The 25945-nt window shown below is 45.9% G+C and overlaps 2 protein-coding genes across 18 annotated transcripts in view; one reads left to right on the top strand and one right to left on the bottom strand.

Moving 5' to 3' along the window:
- Window positions 1–1517, top strand: part of RAF1 (Raf-1 proto-oncogene, serine/threonine kinase) — an 80412-nt gene extending 78895 nt beyond the window's left edge. For all 17 annotated transcript variants that reach the window (XM_054681493.2, XM_063806612.1, XM_516289.8 and 14 more), the window contains 2 exons: window positions 140–274; window positions 464–1517. In XM_054681493.2, the coding sequence (XP_054537468.1) occupies window positions 140–274; window positions 464–607 (279 nt within the window). In that variant the 3' untranslated portion in view covers window positions 608–1517. The remainder of the gene's footprint in view (window positions 1–139; window positions 275–463) is intronic.
- MKRN2 (makorin ring finger protein 2) overlaps window positions 1405–25945 on the bottom strand; it is a 28986-nt gene continuing 4445 nt past the window's right edge. The window contains exons 2-8 of the mRNA XM_016940498.4: window positions 16148–16276; window positions 14878–15059; window positions 12764–13068; window positions 10117–10331; window positions 8399–8509; window positions 3162–3306; window positions 1405–2998 (exon numbers count right to left, since the gene is read on the bottom strand). Coding sequence (XP_016795987.1) covers window positions 2861–2998; window positions 3162–3306; window positions 8399–8509; window positions 10117–10331; window positions 12764–13068; window positions 14878–15059; window positions 16148–16276 — 1225 coding nt within the window. The 3' untranslated portion in view covers window positions 1405–2860. The remainder of the gene's footprint in view (window positions 2999–3161; window positions 3307–8398; window positions 8510–10116; window positions 10332–12763; window positions 13069–14877; window positions 15060–16147; window positions 16277–25945) is intronic.

The raw sequence follows: 25945 nt of genomic DNA, 5'->3' as shown, positions 1-25945 counted from the left end.
TAAGTCTGTGCTGGTGCGAAAGGACCCAACTCGTGGGAGCCCCTGGGCCTCCGCCAGCCTAAGCAGCTAGAGGGTTAGGACTTGTTATTACCTGTTGTTCATTTACTCCCCATTAGCTCAGCTGTTTTCTTTCCCTTAGATCATCTTCATGGTGGGCCGAGGATATGCCTCCCCAGATCTTAGTAAGCTATATAAGAACTGCCCCAAAGCAATGAAGAGGCTGGTAGCTGACTGTGTGAAGAAAGTAAAGGAAGAGAGGCCTCTTTTTCCCCAGGTAAGGCTCAGGGCTGCTAGAATGTGATTAAAGCATGGGTTGGTTCGTAAAGATGGCAATATAAGGTGGGAATGTTTTGTTTTGTTTTATAGGGAGGGGACCCAGGTCCTCTACAAGATGGTGGGGGGCAGGGTACATCCTGTGTCTTTGAGACACAGCTAATGAGAGCATTCTTGGGCTTTGTTTCAGATCCTGTCTTCCATTGAGCTGCTCCAACACTCTCTACCGAAGATCAACCGGAGCGCTTCCGAGCCATCCTTGCATCGGGCAGCCCACACTGAGGATATCAATGCTTGCACGCTGACCACGTCCCCGAGGCTGCCTGTCTTCTAGTTGACTTTGCACCTGTCTTCAGGCTGCCAGGGGAGGAGGAGAAGCCAGCAGGCACTTTTCTGCTCCCTTTCTCCAGAGGCAGAACACATGTTTTCAGAGAAGCTGCTGCTAAGGACCTTCTAGACTGCTCACAGGGCCTTAACTTCATGTTGCCTTCTTTTCTATCCCTTTGGGCCCTGGGAGAAGGAAGCCATTTGCAGTGCTGGTGCATCCTGCTCCCTCCCCACATTCCCCATGCTCAAGGCCCAGCCTTCTGTAGATGCGCAAGTGGATGTTGATGGTAGTACAAAAAGCAGGGGCCCAGCCCCAGCTGTTGGCTACATGAGTATTTAGAGGAAGTAAGGTAGCAGGCAGTCCAGCCCTGATGTGGAGACACATGGGATTTTGGAAATCAGCTTCTGGAGGAATGCATGTCACAGGCGGCACTTTCTTCAGAGAGTGGTGCAGCGCCAGACATTTTGCACATAAGGCACCAAACAGCCCAGGACTGCCGAGACTCTGGCCGCCCGAAGGAGCCTGCTTTGGTACTATGGAACTTTTCTTAGGGGACACGTCCTCCTTTCACAGCTTCTAAGGTGTCCAGTGCATTGGGATGGTTTTCCAGGCAAGGCACTCGGCCAATCCGCATCTCAGCCCTCTCAGGGAGCAGTCTTCCATCATGCTGAATTTTGTCTTCCAGGAGCTGCCCCTATGGGGCGGGGCCGCAGGGCCAGCCTTGTTTCTCTAACAAACAAACAAACAAACAGCCTTGTTTCTCTAGTCACATCATGTGTATACAAGGAAGCCAGGAATACAGGTTTTCTTGATGATTTGGGTTTTAATTTTCTTTTTATTGCACCTGACAAAATACAGTTATCTGATGGTCCCTCAATTATGTTATTTTAATAAAATAAATTAAATTTAGGTGTAATGGCTGTTACCTCCTTTTAAAGTAATTCTGAGCTCACAACTTGAATGCCCCATTTGTTCACCCTCTTCAGGAGCAGAATTCAAGAACAGGAAATGTGCCCAGAGCCTAGGCTGGGAATGAATTTGTAATTTAACCTTTGTACTCCTTGTAAACCTCTACTGAAGAGTTAAGTATAAAAATTAATTAAGCAGAAAGTACTCTAAACTCAGCTAATAAATACCTTAAGTAATACATTTTATAAACTATTTATTTGGTAGGTACAGCTTTTTTAAACACAAAAATAGATTAGATAAATTCCAGCTTGGAACAAGCTAGTGCTGGTTCACAAGGTTGTGCTCACCCTTCAATTAAAATCAAAATGACTACAAGACTTGCCATCAGCTCTCTTCAGGACCACTGCTGGGTCAGAATCAGAAACCTTGGGTGCCATGAAAGTTTTACAAAATTTCAAATCAAAGCCAGGCTTTGCAGCTAGATAATAGATCACTTGAGTACGAACCACACATGTAAGTGCACGTATATTTGAGTTCTCAATACAATTACCCTGATGGGCAAGAACCCACAGGTGAGAGCAGAGGCTTGGTTCCCCTAGAGGGCCCTGGCTGGAGGCCCCAACACCAACCAGACGACAGGAGGACGAGACTGCTACCCAGTACTGTACCTCCTGCTCCTTCAAGAGCCTCCCTAAGGGAGAAGAAGATTTATACTTCCACTTTGTTTGCTGCACATGTGGCAACAAGATTGCTACCCTGATTTGGGACACTTGAGAGAACTCGAAAAAAATGACCACCCTTAAAGCCCTAGAAAAAAGTTGTATGTTTGTTAACAGCTATGCTGCGCTCACTTTGCATTGTGTGTTCTTGAAAGCTCTGTATAAATCAAAATTTTGACCACACACTAAATACACTAGAGAAATACACTATAGAGGAATCCTTTTATAGGGCTGAAGACTCCTTTGGTAAGAAAAATATGCTGCATTAGGGGCAGCTGCAAGTTTACTATTTCTGGGGAAGAAAAGATCAAAGATAAGAGCCAGGTTTGTTTTTTAAAGCAATCAATCCAAACAGTTTGGGTGTTTGTTAGTTGTTACCCCTGAGGGGCTTGAGGTGTAACTATATCAGCTATAAAAATAGCAATTCCATACATTTAATTAGGTTACTTTATATCTTTCACTCTTCCCCATGGCTGTAATAATGGAGAGTGAATGAGACTAAGGCTAAGCCCAACTCCACTCAAATCCAAGTCACACGTCACCTTGGCTGCAGTACAGGGAAGCTCCGCACACCCTGGCTTGGGAAAGTTTCGGCCGATGGAGCCCAAGATGCAGGGCAACCATCTACTCTTTAGGGTTCTGATGACTCCACTCCAGAAAGGTGCATGAAGAGGTCCCCGAGCTCTGTCATGTCGACATCTTCATTGTTGGGGACATGCCGGCTTTCTCGGTTCTCGATGAAATCCCAGAGCCGCACTGAATTAAAGAACTGCAAAAACAGCCAGTGGACATGCCTGGTTACTGCTAAGAGCAACAGGAAGGCTGCGTTCCTTGATCATTCTTTTGCCTACCCCATTTCTCTGCCAGGAATGGTACCTGGAAATGCCCACAGCTGCTAAGTGTCCCCAACTAGAGATGGCTAAAGTCCTTACCCTCACAGTGCCTTGAGAACTGAGCTGTTTCCGAGGTTTCTCAGGCTCTGCTAGCCGCCCATCGGGGTAAGCATGGCGATAAAGACATTTGCTTCCAAATGGGCAGGTCCCCTTGCCTTGCTCAAAGTATTTACAGGCTTTTTTCCTGAAAAGCAGAAAGAAAAAGTCAGGAGGCTGGTGGGAAAATGAGGGGTCCAAACTGGGCCACTGCCTTCCTCCAACCTTACCCTTACGCAAGAGGTAGGTCAGCCTCACATTCTAGGTGGGGCAGCTGAGGCTGGGAGAGGTTGAGTGATTTGTCTCAGGTCACACACAGCTGGGATTCTGATTTCCAAGCAGGATAGGAAGTATCCCCACTTACCTGCAGCCTTGCAAAGGATATTAACCTGCCTGGGGACTCGCTGTGTGGAGACTGCAGTGCTCCACAGGCCCTCCGGCAGCTCCAGAGCACCTCCTGGGTCACCACAGAGCTAAGCCAGGCCTGGTCACTCTGGGCACTAAGGTCTGAAGCTGGGCCACTTGTCTCTGCTTAAAGTTCCCTAGGTACCCCACCAAGCCAACTCTCCCCTTCCTCCTAGCCGCAGTGCTGTCAAGGTGGCTACAGGGAAAGCAGAGGGTTTTAGCAACTGCCTAAAGCCATAGGTCTCCTTCCAGTTTTCCTGTCTCCAACCTCGGCACCAGGGAGGGCTTCTTCACGCCTTATGTGCTTTGGACCCCTTCTCTGAACAGTGTTTTTCAATGCATAAAACACATGGGTCTACAGCATACAGTGACCAAACAGTTCAAAATGTTTTCCCTCTCTCTTAATTCTACCATTCTCCCCACAGACCTGTATGTTAAGAACCCTGCCCAAGGAAACTCAATCAAATGAATTCCCATTTTGCTCAAATGAACTCTGGTTTATCCAATCATAAAGGATCCCAAACTGAAGTTAAAAAAAAAAAAAGATACCCAAGAATCCAGAGGGCCATCTCGGAGTACAGAGGAAGGGGAAAGTCACAGAAATAAAGCCAAACAACAGAAAGGGCACGCTGCTGTCGGGCAGCTGGGGTGTGTGACAGCGGGAGACAAGAACAGGGAAAGGAGGCTCCTGAATCCAGTGGTTTTCCATCTTGTCAGATGGGATGGCCGCAGGCCGGTGGTGAAGTTCTCTGAGGACGGCTTCATAGCAGCATAAAGAAAAGCCCTCTGGCCGGGCGTGGTGGCTCACACCTGTAATTCCAGCATTTTGGGAGGCCAAGGTGGGTGGATCACTTGAGGTCAGGAGTTTGAGACCAGCCTGGCCAACACAGCGAAACCCCATCTCTACTAAAAATACACAAATGAGCTGGGTGTGGTGGCTGGCACCTGTAATCCCAGCTACTCAGGAGGCTGAGGCTGAGGCAGGAGAATTGCTTGAACCCAGGAGGTGGAGGCTGCAGTGAGCCAAGATTGTGCCACTGCACTCCAGCCTGGGAGACAGACTGAGACTTCGTCTCACTGGGGGTGGTGGCGGGGGGGAGGGGTAGGGTGGGGGGGAAGGTGGGGAGAGAGAGAACAAGTTCCCTTGCCAGCTGATCTGATTTGAGCACAGGTGGCTGCAGAGCAGGTGTGTGGACGACACATCCTCCAGGCCCCTGCTTGCCTGGAGTTCTGAGCGGACTTCAAATGACCGTGAGCAGTTTGCTCTCACCAGAGCCTGCTGGACAACTCCAGAGCATCCTAGCACACTGGCTATGAACTCGATCAGGTCAAACACATTATATACTGGTCCCCCACTCTCACAAGAATATTACTCTTTTTCCTCCCCCAGGCTTATCTGGTCACCAAGGCCAAAAGCCTCCAGTTCACTCTGACTCACTCTGTGTCCTCGGCTCTCACACCCAACTGTGTTCATTCTGTTTACAAATCACTTCCCAATCTCCCCTTCCTTTGGGTTCCCACACTTGTGGAAGCCTCTGGGGCCTGCCTGCCAGGGCCACTTCCTCACTGGCCTCCCTCCCACTCCCACCAGTTTCCACCTTTAGAGCAGCACGGAGGAGCTTCCCAACCTTTTTTTTTTCTTTAAAGAGATGAGGTCTCCCTATGTCTCCCCTGGACTTAAGCAATCTGCCCTCCTCAGCCTCCCAAAGTGCTGGGATTACAGGCATGAGCCACTGCGCCTGGCCCCAACCTGTTCTTAAAGACCATGGTCACACTGGGATTCAAGTGTCCCTTAGATTCCAGTCTGTAGGTCCCACCACATCCTTCTACACACCTGTTTCAATGCCAGGAGCCACTCCCAGTGTCCCCCAGACACAAAACCTACACCCTTCTGTGCCCATGTCCTTCCATCACTTCCCCCTACAGACAGGTGCTTCCTGCTTCATGGTTCAGGCTCCCATGCTGCTTCCCCTGGCAGCCCCTGGTGGATCCAAGTGCTTTCTCTGTTGTGACAGATGGTCCCTCATGAAGAACTGGTCACCAGCAAACCTGTATCATAATTGCCCTTTTGCAGTTTCCCATGAAGTTGTCTTACTTGGCGGGGCACAGTGGCTCACACCTATAATCCTAGCACTTTGGGAAGCTGAGGTGGGCAGATCATCTGAGGCCAGGAGTTCAAGACCAGCCTGGCCAACATGGCAAAACCCCATCCCTACTAAAAAAATACAAAAATTAGCTGGGTGTCGTGGCGCACACCTGTAATCCCAGCTACTCGGGAGGCTGAGGCAGAAGAATCACTTGAACCCTGGAGGCGGAGGTTGCAGTGAGCTGAAATCATGCCATTGCCAGCCTGGGTGACAGAGCGAGACTCGAAAGAAAAAAGAAATTGTCTTACTAATCTCTACATCCCCCAGTGGTGCTTAGCTAGAAGGTACCTGACCCATAGCGAGTACTCAGTAAATGTTTGTGGATTGCAAAAAACACAGTCATTAAAGGAAAGCAAAGCAAGGAAAGATCCAAATAGCAATAACAATCTCCAGACTGCTTTTCAGCAGAGCCCCTTTCTACAGGCTGGGACCCTTTTCTACAGGCTGGGGCCCTTTTCTACAAGCTGGGACCCCTCTGCTTGCCACGCCTGCCCTCTTGTGGACACACAGGAAGACTGTATGAGGAAAAAATGGTAAAAAAAAAAAAAAAAAAAAAAAAAAAAAAAAAAAAAAAAAATCAAGCTTTAGTAAACTAATATGCAACATAAAGGAACCATTTAAAAAGGTAATGCATAGTTTCACTTTTAGTATGACAAGTAAACGCCTACCATACCCAACCCTCCTGCAGATAAGTCTTAACACAAATATTTCAAGAAGACCTGAAGGCACCAGAGAATGAACAAACGCAGTTAGATTCTTTGGAGGAGTAAACACAAAGAAGAATAGCAATGGCAAAGGCTAAGTTACCTTTTTTAAAAAAGGTAGCTTTTGTGGCTCACATCTGTAATCCCAGCACTTTGGGAGGCCGAGGCAGGTGGATTGCCTGAGCTCAGGAGTTCAAGACCAGCCTGGGAAACACAGTGAAACCCTGTCTCTACTAAAATACAAAAATTAGCCAGGCGTGGCGGCATGCGCCTGTAGTCCCACCTTCTTGGGAGGCTAAGGCAGAAGTGCTGGAACCTGGAAGGCGGAGGTGGCAGTGAGCTGAGACTGTGCCACTGCACTCCAGCCTGGGCTACAAAGCAAGACTCCATCTCCAAAAAAAAAAAAAAAAAAAAAAGAAGTAGCTCTTATCCTGGAGCAGGCCAAAATCGTAACCACATGGGGTGGCTAAAACTCCAAGGGGAAATCCAATCTTTCTGGCCTGAAGAACTAAAAGACAAGGGTTCAAGGAAATCACAGCCATTGGAAAGTGAGGAAGCAATCCCACAAAGGGGCCTGTGAAAAAGTGCTCAAAGGCTGTGTATAAACTCTGCCCAAATCTGACTAACTCCCAAACCACACAGGAATGCGACAAAGTCAGCTACGAATGCAAAACCAGAACTGAGATCTGAACTGCTACCTGGGTTTGAGTTCAAACAATTTACCTGCCTGTTAAAAACAGCAACACTTGGCCAGGCGCAGTGGCTCATGCCTGTAATCCCAGCACTTTGGGAGGCCGAGGTGGGCGGATCACCTGAGGTCAGGAGTTTGAGACCAGCCAGGCTAACATGGTGAAACCCCGTTTCTACTAAAAATACAAAAAATTGGCCAGGTGCAGTGGTGCATGCCTGTAATCCCTGCTACTCGGGAGGCTGAGGCAGGAGAATCGCTTGAACCCGAGAGGCAGAGGTTGCAGTGAACCGAGATTGTGCCACTGCACTCCAGCTTGGGCAACAAGAGTGAAACTCCGTCTCAAAAAAAAAAAATCAACACTTTACAGATAAACCATAACAGAATCCTAAGTCTCTCTACAATGTAATATTTACAATGTCAAGGATAAAATCTAAAATTACTAGACATATGAAGAATCAGGAAAATGTGATCCATTCTTAAAAGACAACAGAGGTCAACTTCAAGATAACAAGGATTTCAAAGTAGCTGCTACAACTATGTTCAAGGAGATGAAAAGAAAAAAAGATTGAAAAAGAATGAATATCCCCAGAGATCTATGAACAATATAAAAAAACTATCATAAATGGAAGTAGAGTCCCAGCAGGAAAAGAAAAAAACAAGACAGAAAAAAAGGTAATGAAACAATAGCTAAAATTTCGCTCATCTTGGGGAGTGACATAAGCGTAGAGAAAAACCACTCCACTCCTAGGCAAAATATCAACATGCTGACAACCAGGATAAAGAGGAACATTTGAGGCTGGGCACGGTGGCTCATGCCTGTAATCCCAGCTCTTTGGGAGGCCGAGGCAGGAGGATCACTTGAGCCTAGGAGTTCAAGACCAGCCTGGGCTACATGGCGAAACCTTGTCTCTACCAAAAAAAATTAGCCAATTAGCCGGGCATGGTGGCGCACACTACTGGTGGCCCCAGCTACTCAAGAGGCTCCTGCTTGAGCCCAGGAGGCTGAGGCTGCAGTGAGCTGAGATTGCACCACTGCACTCCAGCCTGGGCAACAGAGTGAGACCCTATCTCACCGAAAAACAACAACAACAACAACAAAAACACCAAAACTAAACAGGTCCACATCACCATGTCCTTGCTCATTGCTGCATCCCAGAGCCCAGCATGGTGCCTGAGAGGAGGAAGAGAGGAAGAGGCCCCTAAGACCACACTCCTGGGAAGGAGAACGAGGACACGGGCTGACAGCAGAGCCAGGCAGGCAGCAGGGGCACGTCGAAACTCAAAAGCACTTACCCCATCCCCTGTTTGAAAGCTTCAATCAACTCGTTCTTTTTATTCTGATCTTCCACCCAATACACACTTGGAATTACAAACTCTGATATCACACGGCATTCTGGACAAGACCTGAAATAAGAATTAGATTATTAAGGGAGAAGTGATGTTACGAAGCCTGGGCACACTCTCTGCTAAACTCTTGCTCAACTGCCTCACCACTACAGGCATTTCCTTCACCAGAAATTCCAAAAGATGAAATCACAATCATCCAAGAACCTTATTTACTATTAAAAAAATAGGGTTTCCCAATGAGAACACATGGACACATGTGGGGGAACATCACACACCGGGGCCTGTCGGTGCAGGGGCAAGGGGAGGGAGAACATCAGCACAAACAGCTAATGCATGCGTGGCTGAAAACCTAGGTGATGGGTTGAGAGGTGCAGAAAACCACTGTGGCACATGGATACCCATGTAACAAAGCTACACATTCTGCACATGTACCCCAGAACTTAAAGCAAAAAAAAAATACACACACACACACACACACACATATGGTTTCCTCAACAAAAAAGACAGATGAAATAACCCTCATACATTGCTGGTGAGAATGTAAAAGGGTGCAGCCACTTTGAACAGAGTCTGGCAGATTCTCCAACAGTTTAATGTAGAGTTATTATACCATAAAACCTAGCAATCCCACGCCCAGGTGTATACCCAAGAGAAATGAAAACACATGCCCACATGCTGTGTTCACAAATGTTGACAGCAGCATTATTCATAATAGTTGCAAAGTTAAAACAGCCTAAATGTCCACTAGCTGAGGAATGGATAAGGGAAATGTGCTGCGTCCATACAATGGAACATATTCCGCCAGGAGAAGGGGACTCTGGCACATGCTACAGTCGGGATGAACTCTGACAACACTATGCTCAGTGAAAGCGGCCAGGCACAAAAGGCCCCAAATTCTATGATTCCATTTATAAGAAGTGTCCAGAATAGGCAACTCTGTAGAGACAGAAAGCAGATGAGTGGTGAACTAAATTGTGGGCTTTTATCTCAATAAAGCAGTTGTTTTACCACACGATTTTAGGCAAGTTACTTGACCCCCGCACCCCAGGCCTGTTTCCTAATCTGTAACTGAGGAGGGTCTTTGAGGGAATGAGATGAGCAGACAGATGTGAAGAGTTCTGAACAGTAGAACGCGTGCAGTAACCTCTCCACATGCCAGCTCTTCCCCTGTCCTGCTGGAGAATTTGAGACTCCTATGTTGGCCACACTGAGCACATCCCATGTGCCAGGCATCATGCAGAATGTTTTACATGCATTATTCCACTTCATCCTCAAATAACCCTATTTTCATTTTTGGTGGGGGGAAAAAACGAAGCTCAAAATGATTAACAGGCAACTGGGCTACAGGCAGGTACTACTGGATTTCAAACACAAGGCTAGGAGATGAAAACAGGTCAGTGCCATTTAACACCTTTTTACACAGATCATCTTTGCTGAGTTCCTCCCCAACATCCAGAAAGCCTGGTAGGAATTGTTGCCCATCTTTTATAGGAACAGGCACTTAGGCTCAGGAAGAGTAAATGACTTGCTGAAGTTCATGCAGCCAGGGACCAGAACTCACCAGTTACTCTTGAGGGTAACGGAGGGCTTAAAAGTGGATGGAATAAAGTCTCAAATCAAACATTCTCCTAGCTCCTACAGCTAAGACCCCTGGCTGTACTTACTTAATGATTGGGTTTTCAAACTGTTTGGCACACCGCCACTGCCGGATGCAGGACAAGCAGTACGTGTGATTGCAATTGGAGAGAATCCCAAATCTCCTCTCAGAAGCAGAGGCCTTCTCCAGGATCACTTCCATGCAGATACTGCACACTTTGTCCTGGCTTGCCTGGAAGGCAAAGGCCTTTTCCATCTCGTGTTCGAATGTCAACATGCAGATCTGAAGCACAGACAGGAAGGAAGGCTTTGGTTGTGGGCCACTGAGGAGTGGCAGGAGCCCTAGGAGTAGCTGCAGCCACACTGCCACAGCTGAGATCAGGAAGGAGCACTGACAGCGACTGCTGTGAGCAAAGGCCCAGGCTCCCCCAAGTCAGGACACTGACATCTCCCTCGGACCACACAAAGGACTTCAAACCATCACTGGTCCAGCCCCTTGCTTTCCTAGGAGGTGACATGGTCACCACCCATTTAGGACTGAGAACACGGAGATCCAAAAAGGTTAAACTGCAGTGGAGTCAGAGTCCGTAAGGACTGCAGCCCTAGTCCCCCAGCTCCTCTGGGCACTGTTTCCCCCGACTCTGAGCCATGTCTACATCAGAGATGCTGACTCGTCCTTACCATGAGGCTTGAGGCTGGCAGCCTAGTCATATGTAAGAAGCACCACTTCTCCCCAAGAAAACGATTCAATGAATTCATTCATTCACTAGGCATGCCCTGAATTCCTTCTATGTGCTGGCATTTGAGCAAGAGTGAGAAGACCTAGGCCCAGCCCTTGTAAGCTCAGTGTGTCCAGATCTGAGACAAGCCAACACTCACCGCAGAGACCTCACACACTTGCATAAAGAAGACAGCTCTAACCCTCTGCTTCCCTGGAAGACAATGGAGAGTGTCTCCTTGTCCATTGCCACATGGAGTCAGTACTAACTTACCCCTTGATTATCTAGGAATACGCTGTCCATTTAAACATGCCTTAGGCCAGGTGCAGTGGCTCACACCTGTAATCCCATTACTCTGGGAGGCCATGGTAAGAGGACTGCTTGATCTCAGGAGTTCAAGACCAGCCTAAGCAACATAGCAAGACCTCACCTCTGAAAAATAAAATAATTTTTTTTTTTTTTTTTTTGAGACAGAGTCTCTCTCTGTCGTCCAGGCTGGAGTGCGGTGGCGCAATCTCAGCTCACTGCAAGCTCCACCTCCTGGGTTCACACTATTCTCCTGCCTCAGTCTCCCATGTAGCTGGGACTACAGGCACCCGCCACCACACCCAGTTAACTTTTTGTATTTTTAGTAGAGACAGGGTTTCACCATGTTAGCCAGGATGGTCTCAATCTCCTGACCTTGTGATCCGCCTGCCTCTTCCTCCCAAAGTGCTGGGATTACAGGCGTGAGCCACCGTGCCCAGCCAAAATAAAATAAAATTTTAAAAGTTAGCCAAGCCACCACACCTGGCATTTTTAAATTTTTTTATTATTATTTTTCTTGAGACAGGGTCTCACTCTATTGCCCAGGCTGTAGTGCAGTGGCACAATCTTGGCTCACTGCAACCTCTGCTTCCCAGGCTCGGGTGATCCTCCCACCTCAGTCCCGCCGAGTAGCTGGGACTACAGGTGTGCACCACCACACCTGGCTAATGTTTGTATTTTTTTTTTTTTTTTTTTTGTAGAGACGGGGATCTTACCATGTTGCCCAGGCTGGTCTCAAACTCCTGGGCTCAAGCAATCTGCCTGCCTTGGCCTGCCAAAGTGCTGGGATTACAGGTTTGAGTCACCATGCCTGGCCCTCCCCTGCCTCTTATCCAGCTTCGTACCCTCTGCATCATGCATAGGGCCTAGCATAAGGCAAAGCCTCCCAAAACACTGCAGACATTAATGACTTTAAAAGGCCCTTCCAACAAGTGGCTCCTCAGATTCTATGATTTGGGCTCAAATCTTCCAAAACTTCACCTAGCTGGATCCCAACCATGAGGAAGTGTGAACCCAGGGAGGGAGGATGCTGTATCTGCATGTGATAGAGACATACACACAGACGACATACCATGGTGCCGAGCTAGATCTGTTCTTTGAACTTAGCATGATTTTATATTTCAGATACGACTTCTTTTTCTCTTTATTCTGAGTAATTAAAAATTGGCAAAATAGGCCGGGCATGGTGGCTCATGCCTGTAATCCCAGCACTTTGGGAGGCCAAGGCAGGCGGACAACTTGAGGTCAGGAGTTCGAGACCAGCCTGGCCAACGTGGTGAAACCCCATCTTTCCTAAAAATACAAAAAGTAGCTGGGTGTGGTGGCGGGCGCCTGTAATCCCAGCTACTCGGTGGGGCTGAGGCAGGAGGATCACCTGAGCCAGGGAAGCAGAGGTTGCAGTGAGCCGAGATTGCGCCACTGTACTCCAGCCTGGGTGAGAGGGAGACTCCATTAAAAAAAAAAAAAAAAAGGCAAAATGACTGCAGGAAAAAGAACCTGAAAACAGGATGTAAATATACCAGATACATAATATGCGTATTACTGGCAGGAGGATGCCTGTGGAAATACCAACAATTCTGTCACTTAGTACATTTCAGATTTCTTGAGTGTGTATGGATGGCCTTCCGTGTCCTGTTCAGTACATTTCAGATTTCTTAACATGAGTTCATGCAAAGGTTTGTGACTTTACCTTTTCGTGAGCCTTCCTCTGCTCTGGGTCGAATGGGTGCAAGACTTGCAGCCTACAGATTTCACACACCTCCCCGTGCAGGTAGACACAGGCATCCCCAAACCGGCACTCCCCAGCAGCTGCGTAGGGGCACAGCTGCTGCTCGTTGCTGTAGGAGCTGCTGGCCTCCACGTCATCAAGGCCACTCCTGATGGCATCCAGGTAGGAATGCGGCTTCATCTCGGGGCTGGGCTGGGGGTCGCTGCAGCTGCCTGGATTACTCGCCATGCTCGGCTGGGTCTTCCCTTCAGCCATGCCGGAGAGATCTGAATACAACACACAGCACACATGCAAAGGAAAATGGCCCCATTTTTCTGGTATGCCGTTAGCCAAAGCCTAACATATTAAGCTACTCTGACCTAAGAATTCCACTCTTGAGAACATATGGCAAAAAAAAACAGACCGAAGGGGAAAAATAAAAGGAATAGTATAAAATGTTCATAGTGACATTACTTATAATTACTTAAAAAAACAAAAAACAAAAATGGCAAGACAGGGAAATAGCAAAACAATAGGATATACTTATACAAAAGAACACTACAGCCGTTTAAAATGGCAAATATGGAAATGTTAACACATGGACCAGTTAACACTAAAACAAACAAAAAAACAGTGAGAGCACTAGAACACAGTGTTTCCTTCATACCAGCAAAGGTAAAATCATTTTAAGTGAACTAGAATAGATGTCTAGAGCACATGTGTGGGTCCTGAGGCCAGTGTAAACTGCCCCATGGTCACCCCTTCCCACGCCAGGAGCTGCTGCCTTCCCACTGCACACCTCCGAGCTTGTTTACAGGTCACGTATTCTCACAGGATTACTCATTTGCTGAGACAGAATCTGCCTACCTCATGGTAGCCAATTCCAAGAACTAGAAATCTCTTCACCTGGTGAGGACCAGCCAATAAAAACAACTTTTATGGCCAGGTGCAGTGGCTCTTGCCTGTAATCCCAGCACTTTGGGAGGCCGAGGCGGGCGGATCATGAGATCAAGAGTTTGAGACCAGCCTGGCCAACATAGTGAAACACTGTCTCTACTAAAAATACAAAAATTAGCTGGGCATGGTGGTGGGCACCTGTATTCCCAGCTACTCAGAAGGCTGAGGCAGGAGAATCCCTTGAACCCGGGAGGCGGAGATCATGCCACTGCACTGCAGCCTAGGCGACAGAGCGAGTCTCCATCTCCAAAAAAAAACAAAAACAAAAACAAAACAAACAAACAAAAGCACAACAAAAAAACTTTTACAATTTGTAGCTTTCTTCCTCATCAAACCCTGTTTTAAGGCAGAGACCATGTCCCAAACCCTAGTGTGCTATTCTTTTCCCAAAGGTGCAATCTAAACTGTCAAACACTGTCAGCATAAAAACTAAGACCATTCACTGGCCTAAAAGTCAAACAGTGAAACATGCTCTTTAGCAAAATATTTAGTTTTCTTTTTCTTTTTTGAGAGGGAGTCTCACTCTTGTCATCCAGGCTGGAGTGCAGTGGCGTGATCTCAGCTCACTACAATCTTTGCCTCCCGGCTTCAAGAAATTCTCCTGCCTCAGCCTCCCAAGTAGCTGGGATTACAGACACCTGCCACTACGCCCGGCTAATTTTTGTATTTTTAGTAGAGACAGGGTTTCTACTAAACCATGTTGGCCAGACTGGTCTCGAACTCCTGACCTCAGGTGATCCGCCCGCCTCAGCCTCCCAAAGTGTTGGGGTTATAGGTGTGAGCCACTTTACCCAGACAAAATATTTAGGTTTGAAATGAAGAGCTTGATGCTTCTCACCAGCTGGACAACCACCATATGAAGATGGAAGTTACATGTTGACAAAAAGATTGTGTTTTTATGTTTTGCCAGGCCAGTCTTGGAGCTCAACCCAGCCTTGGGCACGAGGGCGAATGTATCATTTGAATGATCTGCAGCCACATGGAGCCTCTTCAGAACAGTTCTGAAGTCTCTCCGCACAGACAATCTGGAGTTGTATTAGGTTAGGAGTCCTCTTGACAAGAGGAGGCTAGAAAGGAGCACCAAGCATTAACAAGAGTGCTATGCAAAAAGACGCAACAAAAGCCTTCCGCTTACTCACTTCGGTCTCTAAGAACCAATGTTCTCTTTTCACGCTTTCCGGGTTCATGTGAGTTAGTTTTCACAATGGATGCAGTGACTTCGGAAGGAGGGTGAGGACTGTGGAAAGCTGGGGAGGGCACACTGTGGGCCATGGTGCCCACAGCACCTCCAGCTGCAGCGGAGGGCCTCGTGTGGTCATATCTAAACAAAACACACAGCAGATGCATTACAGACATGCCACCCACACACATCTCCCACACTCCCCAGATGCCAATGGCCCTCCTTCTGCTGCACTTGTTGAGGTGAAGGCGGCGGCCATCTTTTCCAATATTTAACAGGATTATCGATTATTAACAGATGCTTGGCAATTCAGTGTGAGGGGGACATTTGCTATCTATCACCTATGCTTAAGTGTCTCTGTGGGACTTGAGTGGGACAGACACACAGCACCAGACCACACAGAGAACCTGAAAGTTCCAAACAGATGTTGAGCTGAAATCTCCTGATGCCTGACTGACCCAGTATTCTTTTGAGCAGGAGTCCCCAAAATGCTGACAAGGGCCAATGATCTCTCCCTGACTGTCTCTCTTGGCACTCATTGACAGGGGAAGACCAAGGTGGGCCTACTTCCATCATCTCCCACTGCACTGCAGAGAAAAAGGAGGGAAGGAAGCTTTGCAGCCTAGGAAAGAAAAGATCGGCTCTTCACTACAAAAGCATGAACAAGTTTCCGGAATTGTGTACAATTTTATAACTATATATTCATAAGAATAAGGCTGAAAAGTAGTTTTAAAAAATGAAAATTAGGCCGGGCACGGTGGCTCACGCCTGTAATTCCAGCACTTTGGGAAGCTGAGGCGGGCGGATCACGAGGTCAGGAGTTAGAGACCAGCCTGACCAACATGGTGAAACCCCATCTCTACTAAAAATACCAAAAAAAAAAAAAAAAAAAAAAAAAAAAAAATTCAGTCAGGCGTAGTGGCAGATGCCTGTAATCTCAGCTACTTGGGAGGCTGAGGCAGGAGAACTGCTTGAACCCTGGAGGCGGAGGTTGCAGAGAGCTGAGATCACACCACTGCCCTCCAGCCTGGGCAACAGTGAGAGACTCTATCTCAAAAAAAAAAGAAAAGAAAATTAGTTCTAGGGTACTGAAACTGAGGTTTTAAACTTATTTGCCATACTTTTTGTGATGCTGTCATATTACTTTTACATTAAAATTTCCCCCTTATGAAGACCCATTCTCCAAATGAAATCAGTGTCACAGCTGGAGCCTGTTGCAGAGTCCTTGCCTGCACCGAGTTCCATAGGCACAGTAGCCCTTCTGGTAGTACTTGCAGATGGTGGACGGCTTGCTGTTTGCCAAGTCATGTGAGAATAGGCACTGACTTCCTTCCCGACACACACCATGCATAAAATACCTGCAGAGACAAGCACAGGCATACAACTTTTAGAAGCACATTTTGCTTTATAAAATCAGCTTATTCTTGAACTTAGCATACAAACATTTACCAGGCATATATTATGTATAAAGGCTCTATTAGGCACTGGAGAGAGATCTATATATTTCCTTGATTCTACAACAGTGATTTCAGAGGCACTACAACTGATTCAATGACAGCTTTTCTGAAAGAAAAACAAATGACCCCATATATTTCTATGTGAAGATATATCTTCCTGATTTGAGATATGTTCAATGTGAGCCACATAATTGAGAAAATACTCTGTGAAAAACTGTTCTCTCTGTTCTCAAGGAGCTTAAAGGGCATGACTAACGAAACCAGAAGATCTGGGCTCAAGACCCAGCTCTGCCACTTAAGAACATGTCACAAAACCAACTTCCCTGGGCCTTGCTACCTTTCCCTATAAAATGAAGATTATACTACCCACTTAACTGGTCGTGGTGAGGATCAAATACCATAGTGTGGTATCAAAAGATATACACAGATGATCCTTGACTAATGATGGAGTTACATCCCAATAAAGCCACTGTTTTTTGTTTTTTGTTTTGAGATGGAGTCTCTCTGTCACCCAGGCTGAAGTGCAATGGCACAGTCTCAGCTCACTGCAACCTCTGCCTTCCGGGTTCAAGCGATTCTCCTAGCTCAGCCTGGGCTACCTTACTTATGCTTAGAACACTTACATTAGCCTACAGTTGGGCCAAATCATCTAACACAAAATCTATTTTATAATAAAGTGTAGAATAATCTCATGCAATTTATTGAACGCCGTACTGAAAGTGAGAAACAGAAAGGTTGTATGGGTACTTGTAGTTTTTAATGAAAGCTGTTTCTCATACATTGTTTCAGATGTTTCAGAATATCAGATGTATCACATGTTCTGTATCAGAATATTCCACTGAGATATCAGATCCTGGCCTTGAAGGAATAAGTGGTACAGGAATACCTGGGAGGCTAACTCTGTCCAGACAGGGTAGAGAGACCTGAGTGAATACTCAAACAGTAGAGACCCTAGATGAACATGCCTTGATATTAAAGATAAACTAGGCTGGGCGTGGTGGCTCACACCTGTAATCCTAGTACTTTGGGAGGCCAAGGCGGGCGCATCACCTGAGGTCGGGAGTTCCAGACCAGTCTGACCAACATGGAGAAACCCCGTCTCTACTTAAAAAAATACAAAATTAGTCAGGAGTGGAGGCGCATGCCTGTAATCCCAGCTACTTGGGAGGCTGAGGCAGGAGAATCGCTTGAACTCAGGAGGTGAAGGTTGCAGTGAGCCGAGATTGTGCCATTGCACTCCAGCCTGGGTGACAAGAGCAAAAACTCTGTCTCAAAAAAAAAAAAAAGATAAACTAGCCAGGGCAACAAAGGGAGACCCTAAAATTTAAAAATTAGCCTAGCATGGTGGTATGCACCTGTGGTTCAGCTACTCAGGAGAGTGAGACAGAGGATTGCTTAAACCCAGGAGTTCAAGGCTGCAGTAGCCATGATTGTGCCACTGCACTCTAGCCTGGGTGACAGCAAGATCCTGTCTCACAAAAGAAAAAAAAAAAAAGTAAACTAGTGTTAGAGTAGAAGTATTTTAGACACACCCTAATAAGGTTTAAAAAAAAAAAAAAAACACAAGCTGATAGCAAGTATATAACTTACTGTCAGCCAAAACAAACTTTAAAGGAAGACAATACAATCCAAATGCTCAGAAACTCACAATGCTTGGCATCCAATCATAAATTACTAGATATGCCAAAAAGCAGAAAATAATGTGACCTATAACCAGGAGAAAAATAAAGAACAGGAATTACAGAGATGATGGAATCAGCAAAATAAGACCTTAAGAACAGCTATTATACATATGCTCAATATGCTGAAAGATTTAAAGAAAAACATAAACATAATGTGGAGAGAAATGGATGATTTAAATAAGACCAAATACTAGGTGTGGTGGCTCACGCCTATAATCCCAGCGCTTTGGGAGACTGAGGTGGGCGGATGACCAGAGGTCAGGAGTTCGAAACCAGCCTGGTCAACATGGTGAAACCCCATCTCTATTAAAAATACAAAAATTAGCCAGGTGTGGTGGCAGGTGCCTGTAATCCCAGCTACTTGGGAGGCTGAGGCAGGAGAATCACCTGAACCCTGGAGGCGGAGGTTGCAGTGAGCCGAGATCGCGCCATTGCACTCCAGCCTGGGCAATAAGAGCGAAACTCCATCTCAAAACAAAACAAAACAAAAAACAAATGAAACTTCTAGAAGTGAAAAACACAATGTCTGAAATGAGAATTACATTAGATGAGTTTAGTAGATGGGATACTACAAAGGAAAATATCAGAATACTTGAAGACACAGAATAGAAACCATCTGAGAGAGAGAGAAACAAACTTTTGCTTCTGACTACCAAGGAGCATGGATCTTGGCTTCTCACTGTAAAAAAACAAAACAAAACAAAAAAAACCCAACTGAAAAATGAAACAAAATATGTGAAACAACTGCTTTCAGACAATAGAAAAAAGGACTGGTCCTTAAGAGAAGGGAAACACAGGAAGTAAGCCCCACATTTAGTCTGACTTCCTACCTGGAGGCATATTCTAGGTCTTGGTACTGGGAGCAGAACCTCAGGCAAATCACAGAGATTGGAGTTTAGGGAGGCTGCAGGGATTCTTTAAAGATCCATAAATAGTCTGGGCTCAGAGGCTCATGCCCGTAATCCCACCACTTCAGGAGGCCAAGGTGTGAGGACTGCTTGAACCCAGGAGTTTGAGGTCAGCCTGGGCAACATGGCAAAACCCAATCTGTATAAAAAATACAAAAATCAGCCGTGCATGATGGCTACTTGGGGGCCTGAGGTGGGAGGACTGCTTGAGCCCAGAAGGAGAGAGGCTGCAGTGAGCTCTGTTTGCACCACTGTACTCCAGCCTGGGTGACAAAGCAAGACCCTGTCTCAAAACAAACAAAAAAACAAACAAAAAACCCTGTAAATAGAACCACACATAGGCCGCATGCAGTGGCTCATGCCTGTAATCCCAGCACTTTGGGAGGCCAAGGTGAGTGGATTGCTTGAGCTCAGGAGTTTGAGATCAGACTGGGCAACATGGTGAAACCTCGTCTCTACCAAAAAATATACAAAAAATTAGCCAGGCACGGTAGCGTGCACCTGTGCTCCCAGCTACTTGGGAAGATGAGGTAGGAGGATCGATTGAGCCCAGGAGGCAGTGGTTGCAATAAGCCAAGATCATGCTGCTGCACTCTAGCCTGGGTGACAGAGTGAGACCCTGTCTCACAAAACAAAAACAAAAAAATGGTAAGTTGGGGAAAGAATCTTTTCAACAAATGATGCTGGACCCAAAATCGACTTGGAAAAAACTTAAATATGTACCTGCTGATATGACCCAAAATGAAGTATAAAACAACCTATGATGTATTCTAGCCAGAAACAATTAATTTGAATCCACAAAACTCCAGATCTAACATCCAGTTCACAGAAAATACAGGAGACTGGGGACAACCTATGAAAGACATCTCGAGAAAACAACCAAATAAATACAAAAGAGGCTGTACGTGGGACCTAGGCTTACTGTCTTTATAAGTGCCATGTAACTAAAGGAGGCTGAGTTTGGAAGACAGTTTGACAGTTTCTTAAAAAATGTAAACATAAATCTACCATATGACCCAACAATTCTACGCCTAGGTATGTACCCAAGAAAATGAAAATCTATGTCCACACAAATACTTGTACATGAATGTCCAAAGCAGCACTATGCATAACAGCCAAAAAGTGGAAACAATCCAAATGTCCATCAACTGATGAACAGACAGAGAAAATGTGATTTATCCATACAATGGGCTCTTATCCAGCCATAAAAAGGAAAGAAGTACTGGCACACACTACAACATGGGTGAACCTTGAAAACATTATGCAGAGTGAAAGAAGCTGGACACAAAAGACCACATGTTGCATGATTCCATTTATATGCAATGTCAGAAAAGGCAAATCTATAGAGACAGAAAGTAGATTAAGTGGTTGCCTAGGGTTGGGAGGAGAGAAGTGAGGGTGACTGTTAATGGGCACAAGGGATCTTTTGGGGGTGATAGAAATGTCCTAAAATTTAACTGTGGTGGTGGTTGTACAACTTTGTAAATTCATTAAAAAGTTTTGCACTGTACACTTCAAACAGGTAAATTTTATGGTATATAAGTTATACCTCAGAAAAAGCTGTTAAAAAAGAGAAAAAAGGGAAGGGACAATGCTAGGTTAGCAGACAGAACACAAGGGACATAACCAGATGGAATACTTACCTCTGGACTAGAATCTGGTTTCAACAAACCAGATACAAAAGACATTTTTGAAACCAGATATTTTGAAAGATATTTTGAAATAAATGTGAGTATGGACTAGGTATAAAATGAAAATTTATTAATATGGAAAGTTAAACACAATTAACTGAGAAGAGCAGATTATAAAACAGCTAATGGTGCAGCTTCTATAGAAAAACAGTACGGAAGTTCCTTAAAAAATTAAAAATATATTTACCATATGATCTGGCAATTCCACCTCTGGGTATAGACATAAAATAATTCAGGCCAGGCCCAGTGGCTCACGCCTGTAATCCCAGAACTTTGGGAGGCCGAGGTGGGTGGATCACCTGAGGTCAGGAATTTGAGACCAGCCGGATCAACATGGTGAAACCCCATCTCTACTAAAAATACAAAAATTAGCCGGGCGTGGTGGTGGGCGCCTGTAATCCCAGTTACTTTGGGGGCCGAGGCAGGAGAATCACTTGAACCTGGGAGGGAGAGGTTGCAGTGAGCCAAGATCACGCCACTGCACTCCAGCCTGGGCAACAGAGTGAATCTGTTTCAAAAAAAATAGAAGACTTCAAAGTAGGGACTCAAACAAACATTTGCACACCCGTGTTCATACCAGCATTATTCACAATAGCCAAAAGGTGGAAGCAACTCAAGCGTGCGCTAATGGACGAATGCATAAACAAGATGTGGTCTATCCATACAATCAGCCTTAAAAAGAAAGGTGATTCTGGCCGGGCGTGGTGGCTCATGCCTGTAATCCCAGCACTTAGGGAGGCCGAGGCAGGCAGATCATGAGGTCAGGAGATAGAGACCATCCTGGCTAACACGGTGAAACCCCGTCTCTATGAAAGATACAAAAAAATTAGCCAGGCGTGGTGGCAGGCGCCTGTAGTCCCAGCTACTCGGGAGAATGAGGCAGGAGAATGGCATGAACCCGGGAGGTGGAGCTTGCAGTGGGCCATGATTGCGCCACTGCACTACAGCCTGGGCGACAGAGTGAGACTCCGTCTCAAAAAAAAAAAAAAAGAAAGGTGATTCTGACACATGCTACAACATGCATGAACCTTGAGGACATGACGCTAAGTAAAATAAACCAGTCACAAAAAGGCAAATGCTGTATGATTCCACTTCTGTGAGGTCCCTAGAGTAGTCAAATTCATAGGGACAGACAGTCGAATGCCAGGTGTCAGAGGCTGGGGATGGGAGAAATGGAAGTTTTTTAATGGGTAGTACAGAGTTTCAGTTTTGCAAGACAAAGAGCTCTGGAGATTGGTTACACAACAATGTGAATGCACGTGACAGAACTATAAACTTAAAAATGGTTAAGATGGTAAATTTTATGGAAATTTTACAATAATTTTTTTTTTTTTTTTGAGATGGAGTCTTGCTCTGTCACCCAGGCTGGAGTGTAGTGACATGATCTTGGCTCACTGCAACCTCCGCCTCCCAAGTTCAAGCGTTCACCTGCCTCAGCCTCCGAAGTAGCTGGGATTACAAGCACCCGCCACCACGCCCAGCTAATTTTTGTATTTTTAGTAAAGATGGGGTTTCACCATGTTGGCCAGGCTGGTCTTGAACTCCTGACCTCGTGATCTGCCCACCTTGGCCTCCCAGAGTGCTGGGATTACAGAAGTGAGCTACTGCGCCCGGCCCACATAAAATTTTTTAAACCAATATATACAGTATGATCTCATTTTGGTAAAAGATTATAAATATATACATACATGTACTTTAAAAATCTGGGGCCCAGCAGGGCATGGTGGCTCACACCCTTAATCCCAGCACTTTGGGAGGATGAGGCAGGTAGATCACTTGAGGTCAGGAGTTCAAGACCAGCCTGGCCAACATGGCAAAATCCCGTCTCTACTAAAAATACAAAAATTAGCTGGGCATGGTGGTGGGTGCCTGTAATCCCAGCTACTTGGGAGGCTGAGGCAGGAGAATTGCTTGAACCCAGGAGGCTGAGGTTGCAGTAAGCCCAGATCGCACCACTGCACTCCAGACTGGGCAACAGAGCAAGACTGTCTCAAAAAAAAAAAAAAAAAAAAAAAATCTGGGCCCATGCATAGTGGCTCATGCCTGTAATCCCAGCACTTTGGGAGGATGAGGTGGGCAGATCTCTTGAGCCCAGGAGTTCAAGAGTAGCCCGGGCAACATGGCAAAACCTCATCTCTACAAAAAATACAAAAATTAGCCAGCTGTGATTGTGTGCGCCAGTAGCCCCAGCTACTAGGGAGGCTGAAGCGGGAGGATCACTTGAGCTTGGAAATTGGAGACTGCAGTGAGCTATGATTGTATCACTGCACTCCAGTCTGGACAACACAGTGAGACCCTGTCTCAAAACAAAATCTGGAAAGATATATAATAGCATGTTAAGAGTAGTGATTCTTGAGGATAAGATATATGTTATTTTTTTCTTTTTCTTTTTGCAAATAGGAAAGCCAAGGCTCGGAGAGGTGAGGTGACTTACAGATGATTTAATTGCTAGGTATGAGGACTCCAACTCTGGCCTTTCCAGATAGCCCTGACCTTCCCCAAGAAAATCAATTTCCCTATCATGCTGCCTTCATCCCCATCGTGGCCCCTGTGTAAAACACAGTAGCTCGTATCTTTCATTCCACTGAATTACTATAACCCACCTTCCTTCATGGACCAGCATGAGTCTTGGCTGATCCAAGAGGCCAAGAGGCCTCCTCATACCCTCCAGCCCACAGGCTCATCACTAGTGGCATCCACACGCTATGGCACTTCCCAATCTGAGGCCCCAGATCCTCTCGAGCTAGTGCTCTGGAAGATGTAGTAGGGAATATCTGTTCTCTAATGAAGAATGCTTGGGAATAACTGCAGGAAGGCACAGCTAGAATATGACTAAATGCAAGCAGATATAGAAAGCCTCAACCTAACCATTTATATGGTTCTGTCTGAAAGTGGAAAACAGAACTACACAACAGAAGGCCGGGCACAGTGGCTCGTGCCTGTAATCCCAGCACTTTGGGAGGTCAAGGCGGGCGGATCACCTGAGGTCAGGAGTTTGAGACCAGCCTGGCCAACATGGTGAAACCCCGTCTCTACTAAAAATACAAAAATTAGCCGGGCATGGTGGCAGGTGCCTGTAATCCCAGCTACTCGGGAAGCTGAGGCATGAGAATCGCTTGAACTCAGGAGGCGGAGGCTGCAGTGAGCCGAGATCGTGCCACTGCACTCCAGCCTGGCGACAGAGTGAGACTCCGTCTCAGGAAAAAAAAAAAAAAAAAAAAAAAAAAAAAAAAAAGAACTAGACAACAGGAGGGAATGGTATGGAAGGAATGCCAGGGAGGCCCGAGAGGCCCAGACTGCTGGTGTCTCCAGAGAAAGGGTACTAGTGAACATGCTGCACATCCGCCCCAATCAGAAACCTCTGACTTCTCCACCTGTTTCTCTCCCCAAAAGCAGAGGAAGTGCTGACCAGACCTACCTGACAGTTTATTTTTTTCCCAGGGAAATTATAAAAGGATATTCTAGTATATAAGTCAGTCTCTCATGCATTTGGCTAGTATGAGCCACCTCTATGTACACCAACAGAATCAAATTTCTGAGCCTACAAAATGAGAACTGGACCTCATGACTTAAGTGACTATACAATGGTGCCATCCTACAGCCTTTGCTAGGTAGTCAGCTAGGCTTTCCCCAGGAAACACCCTCTTGTGGCCTACCATTAGATCAGCAGTTCCCAATCTTTTTGGAGCCAGGGACCAGTTTTATGGAAGACAATTTTTCCACGGAATGGGGGGATGGGGGATGGTTTCAGGATGATTCAAGCACATTACATTTATTGTGTACTTTATTATTATAATATATAATGAAATAAGTATACAACTCACCATAGTGTAGAATCAGTGGAACACTGAGCTTGTTTTTCTGCAACTAGATGGTCCCATCTGGGGGTCATGGGAGACAGTGACAGTTCATCAGGCATTAGATTCTCATAAGAAGCACACAACGTAGATCCCTCACATGCACAGTTGACAAAAGGGTTAGTGCTTCTATGAGAATCTAATGCTGCTGCTGATCTGACAGGAGGTGGAGCTCAGGTGGTAATGTGAGTGATGGGGAGTGGCTATAAACACAGATAAAGCTTTGCTCACTTGCCCACTGCTCACCTCCTGCTGTGTGGCCTGGTTCCTAAAAGGCCATGGACTGGTTGGGGACCACTGCACTAGATCAGACATTGTGCAGTAATTTGCCATAAGGCTGTTAAAGTTTTATTTTTTAAAAAGAAAAAGCACAAACAGAAGCTGGGAAACTTTTTGTTAGAAACTTAGAGTTCCTGTTATTTACAATACCGATTTTATAAATGCACAGAAGAGAGTTACATAGCAGATCTGAGACTGCTATCCTTAGGAATGTCTGCTTCCAAGGCTGCCCCTTGCCTGGCATCTGGGAACTTGGCTAGTAACAGTTCTCTACACAGATACAAAATTTTCCCTAAATGATGGAGAGTGGCTCGCTGTGTCTAAACCGATGTACAATGTAGTTCATGCTGAAAACCTGCTTGCCTTCTGGGAGTCTGGAATTTTGGTTCATGCTAGGCAGAGGGTGCCTATGTGACCAGCTTGGGCACTGAATCCCTAATGGGCTTCCCTGGACACATGTTGCTGCATTTTCATTGCTGTGTGGCCCTCTCAGGGAGGGACAGATGTAGAAAGCCTGCACCCAGGCTCCTCCAGACCCCCCATGTCTTCTGCCCTCATGATCTGGCTGTGACCCCTTACTAGATATGGTAATAATCTCAGCCTTGAATACAGCTGTATACTGGGACCCACTTGTCCTAGTTCTAGACAGTCTCTGGATTTGGGGTGGTCTTGGAGATCCCAAACACAAAAGTAGAGTATACATCTAAGCTGTTTGAGAATTATTTTTGAGAAATGCTACTCAAGACTGCAATATTTCAATTGTCCTCAGACATGGTAATCTTTGAAGGTATAATAGTTTAAAAAAAAAAGTCAGTGCCAAGAGCCAAGTCTGAATGACAAAGAGGTATCAGGATTAGTAAACTCATAAATACTGAAAGAGGACAGGTTCAAAGTGGCAACATAAGCAGTTAAACAAAAGTGATATCGAATAAATACTGTATAGTTTCTTTCCTTTTCTCGGGTAGAGACAGGATCTTGCTATGTTGCCCAGGCTGGTCTCGAACTCCAGGGCTCAAGTTATCTTCCTACCTCAGCCTCCCCAAGTGCTGGGATTATAGGAATGAGCCATTGCACCAGCCAATACTGTATCGTTTCTTTTGAAGCAATTAGAACAGAAAATTTTCTGAAAGAACCAGGGTGGAAGACTACCACA

This window comes from Pan troglodytes, chromosome 2 (genome assembly GCF_028858775.2).
Source record: "Pan troglodytes isolate AG18354 chromosome 2, NHGRI_mPanTro3-v2.0_pri, whole genome shotgun sequence".
In the NCBI taxonomy this organism is placed as follows: domain Eukaryota; kingdom Metazoa; phylum Chordata; class Mammalia; order Primates; family Hominidae; genus Pan; species Pan troglodytes.
The sequence above is the reverse complement of the archived record's forward strand: the minus strand, read 5'-3'. Positions and strand labels throughout refer to the sequence as shown.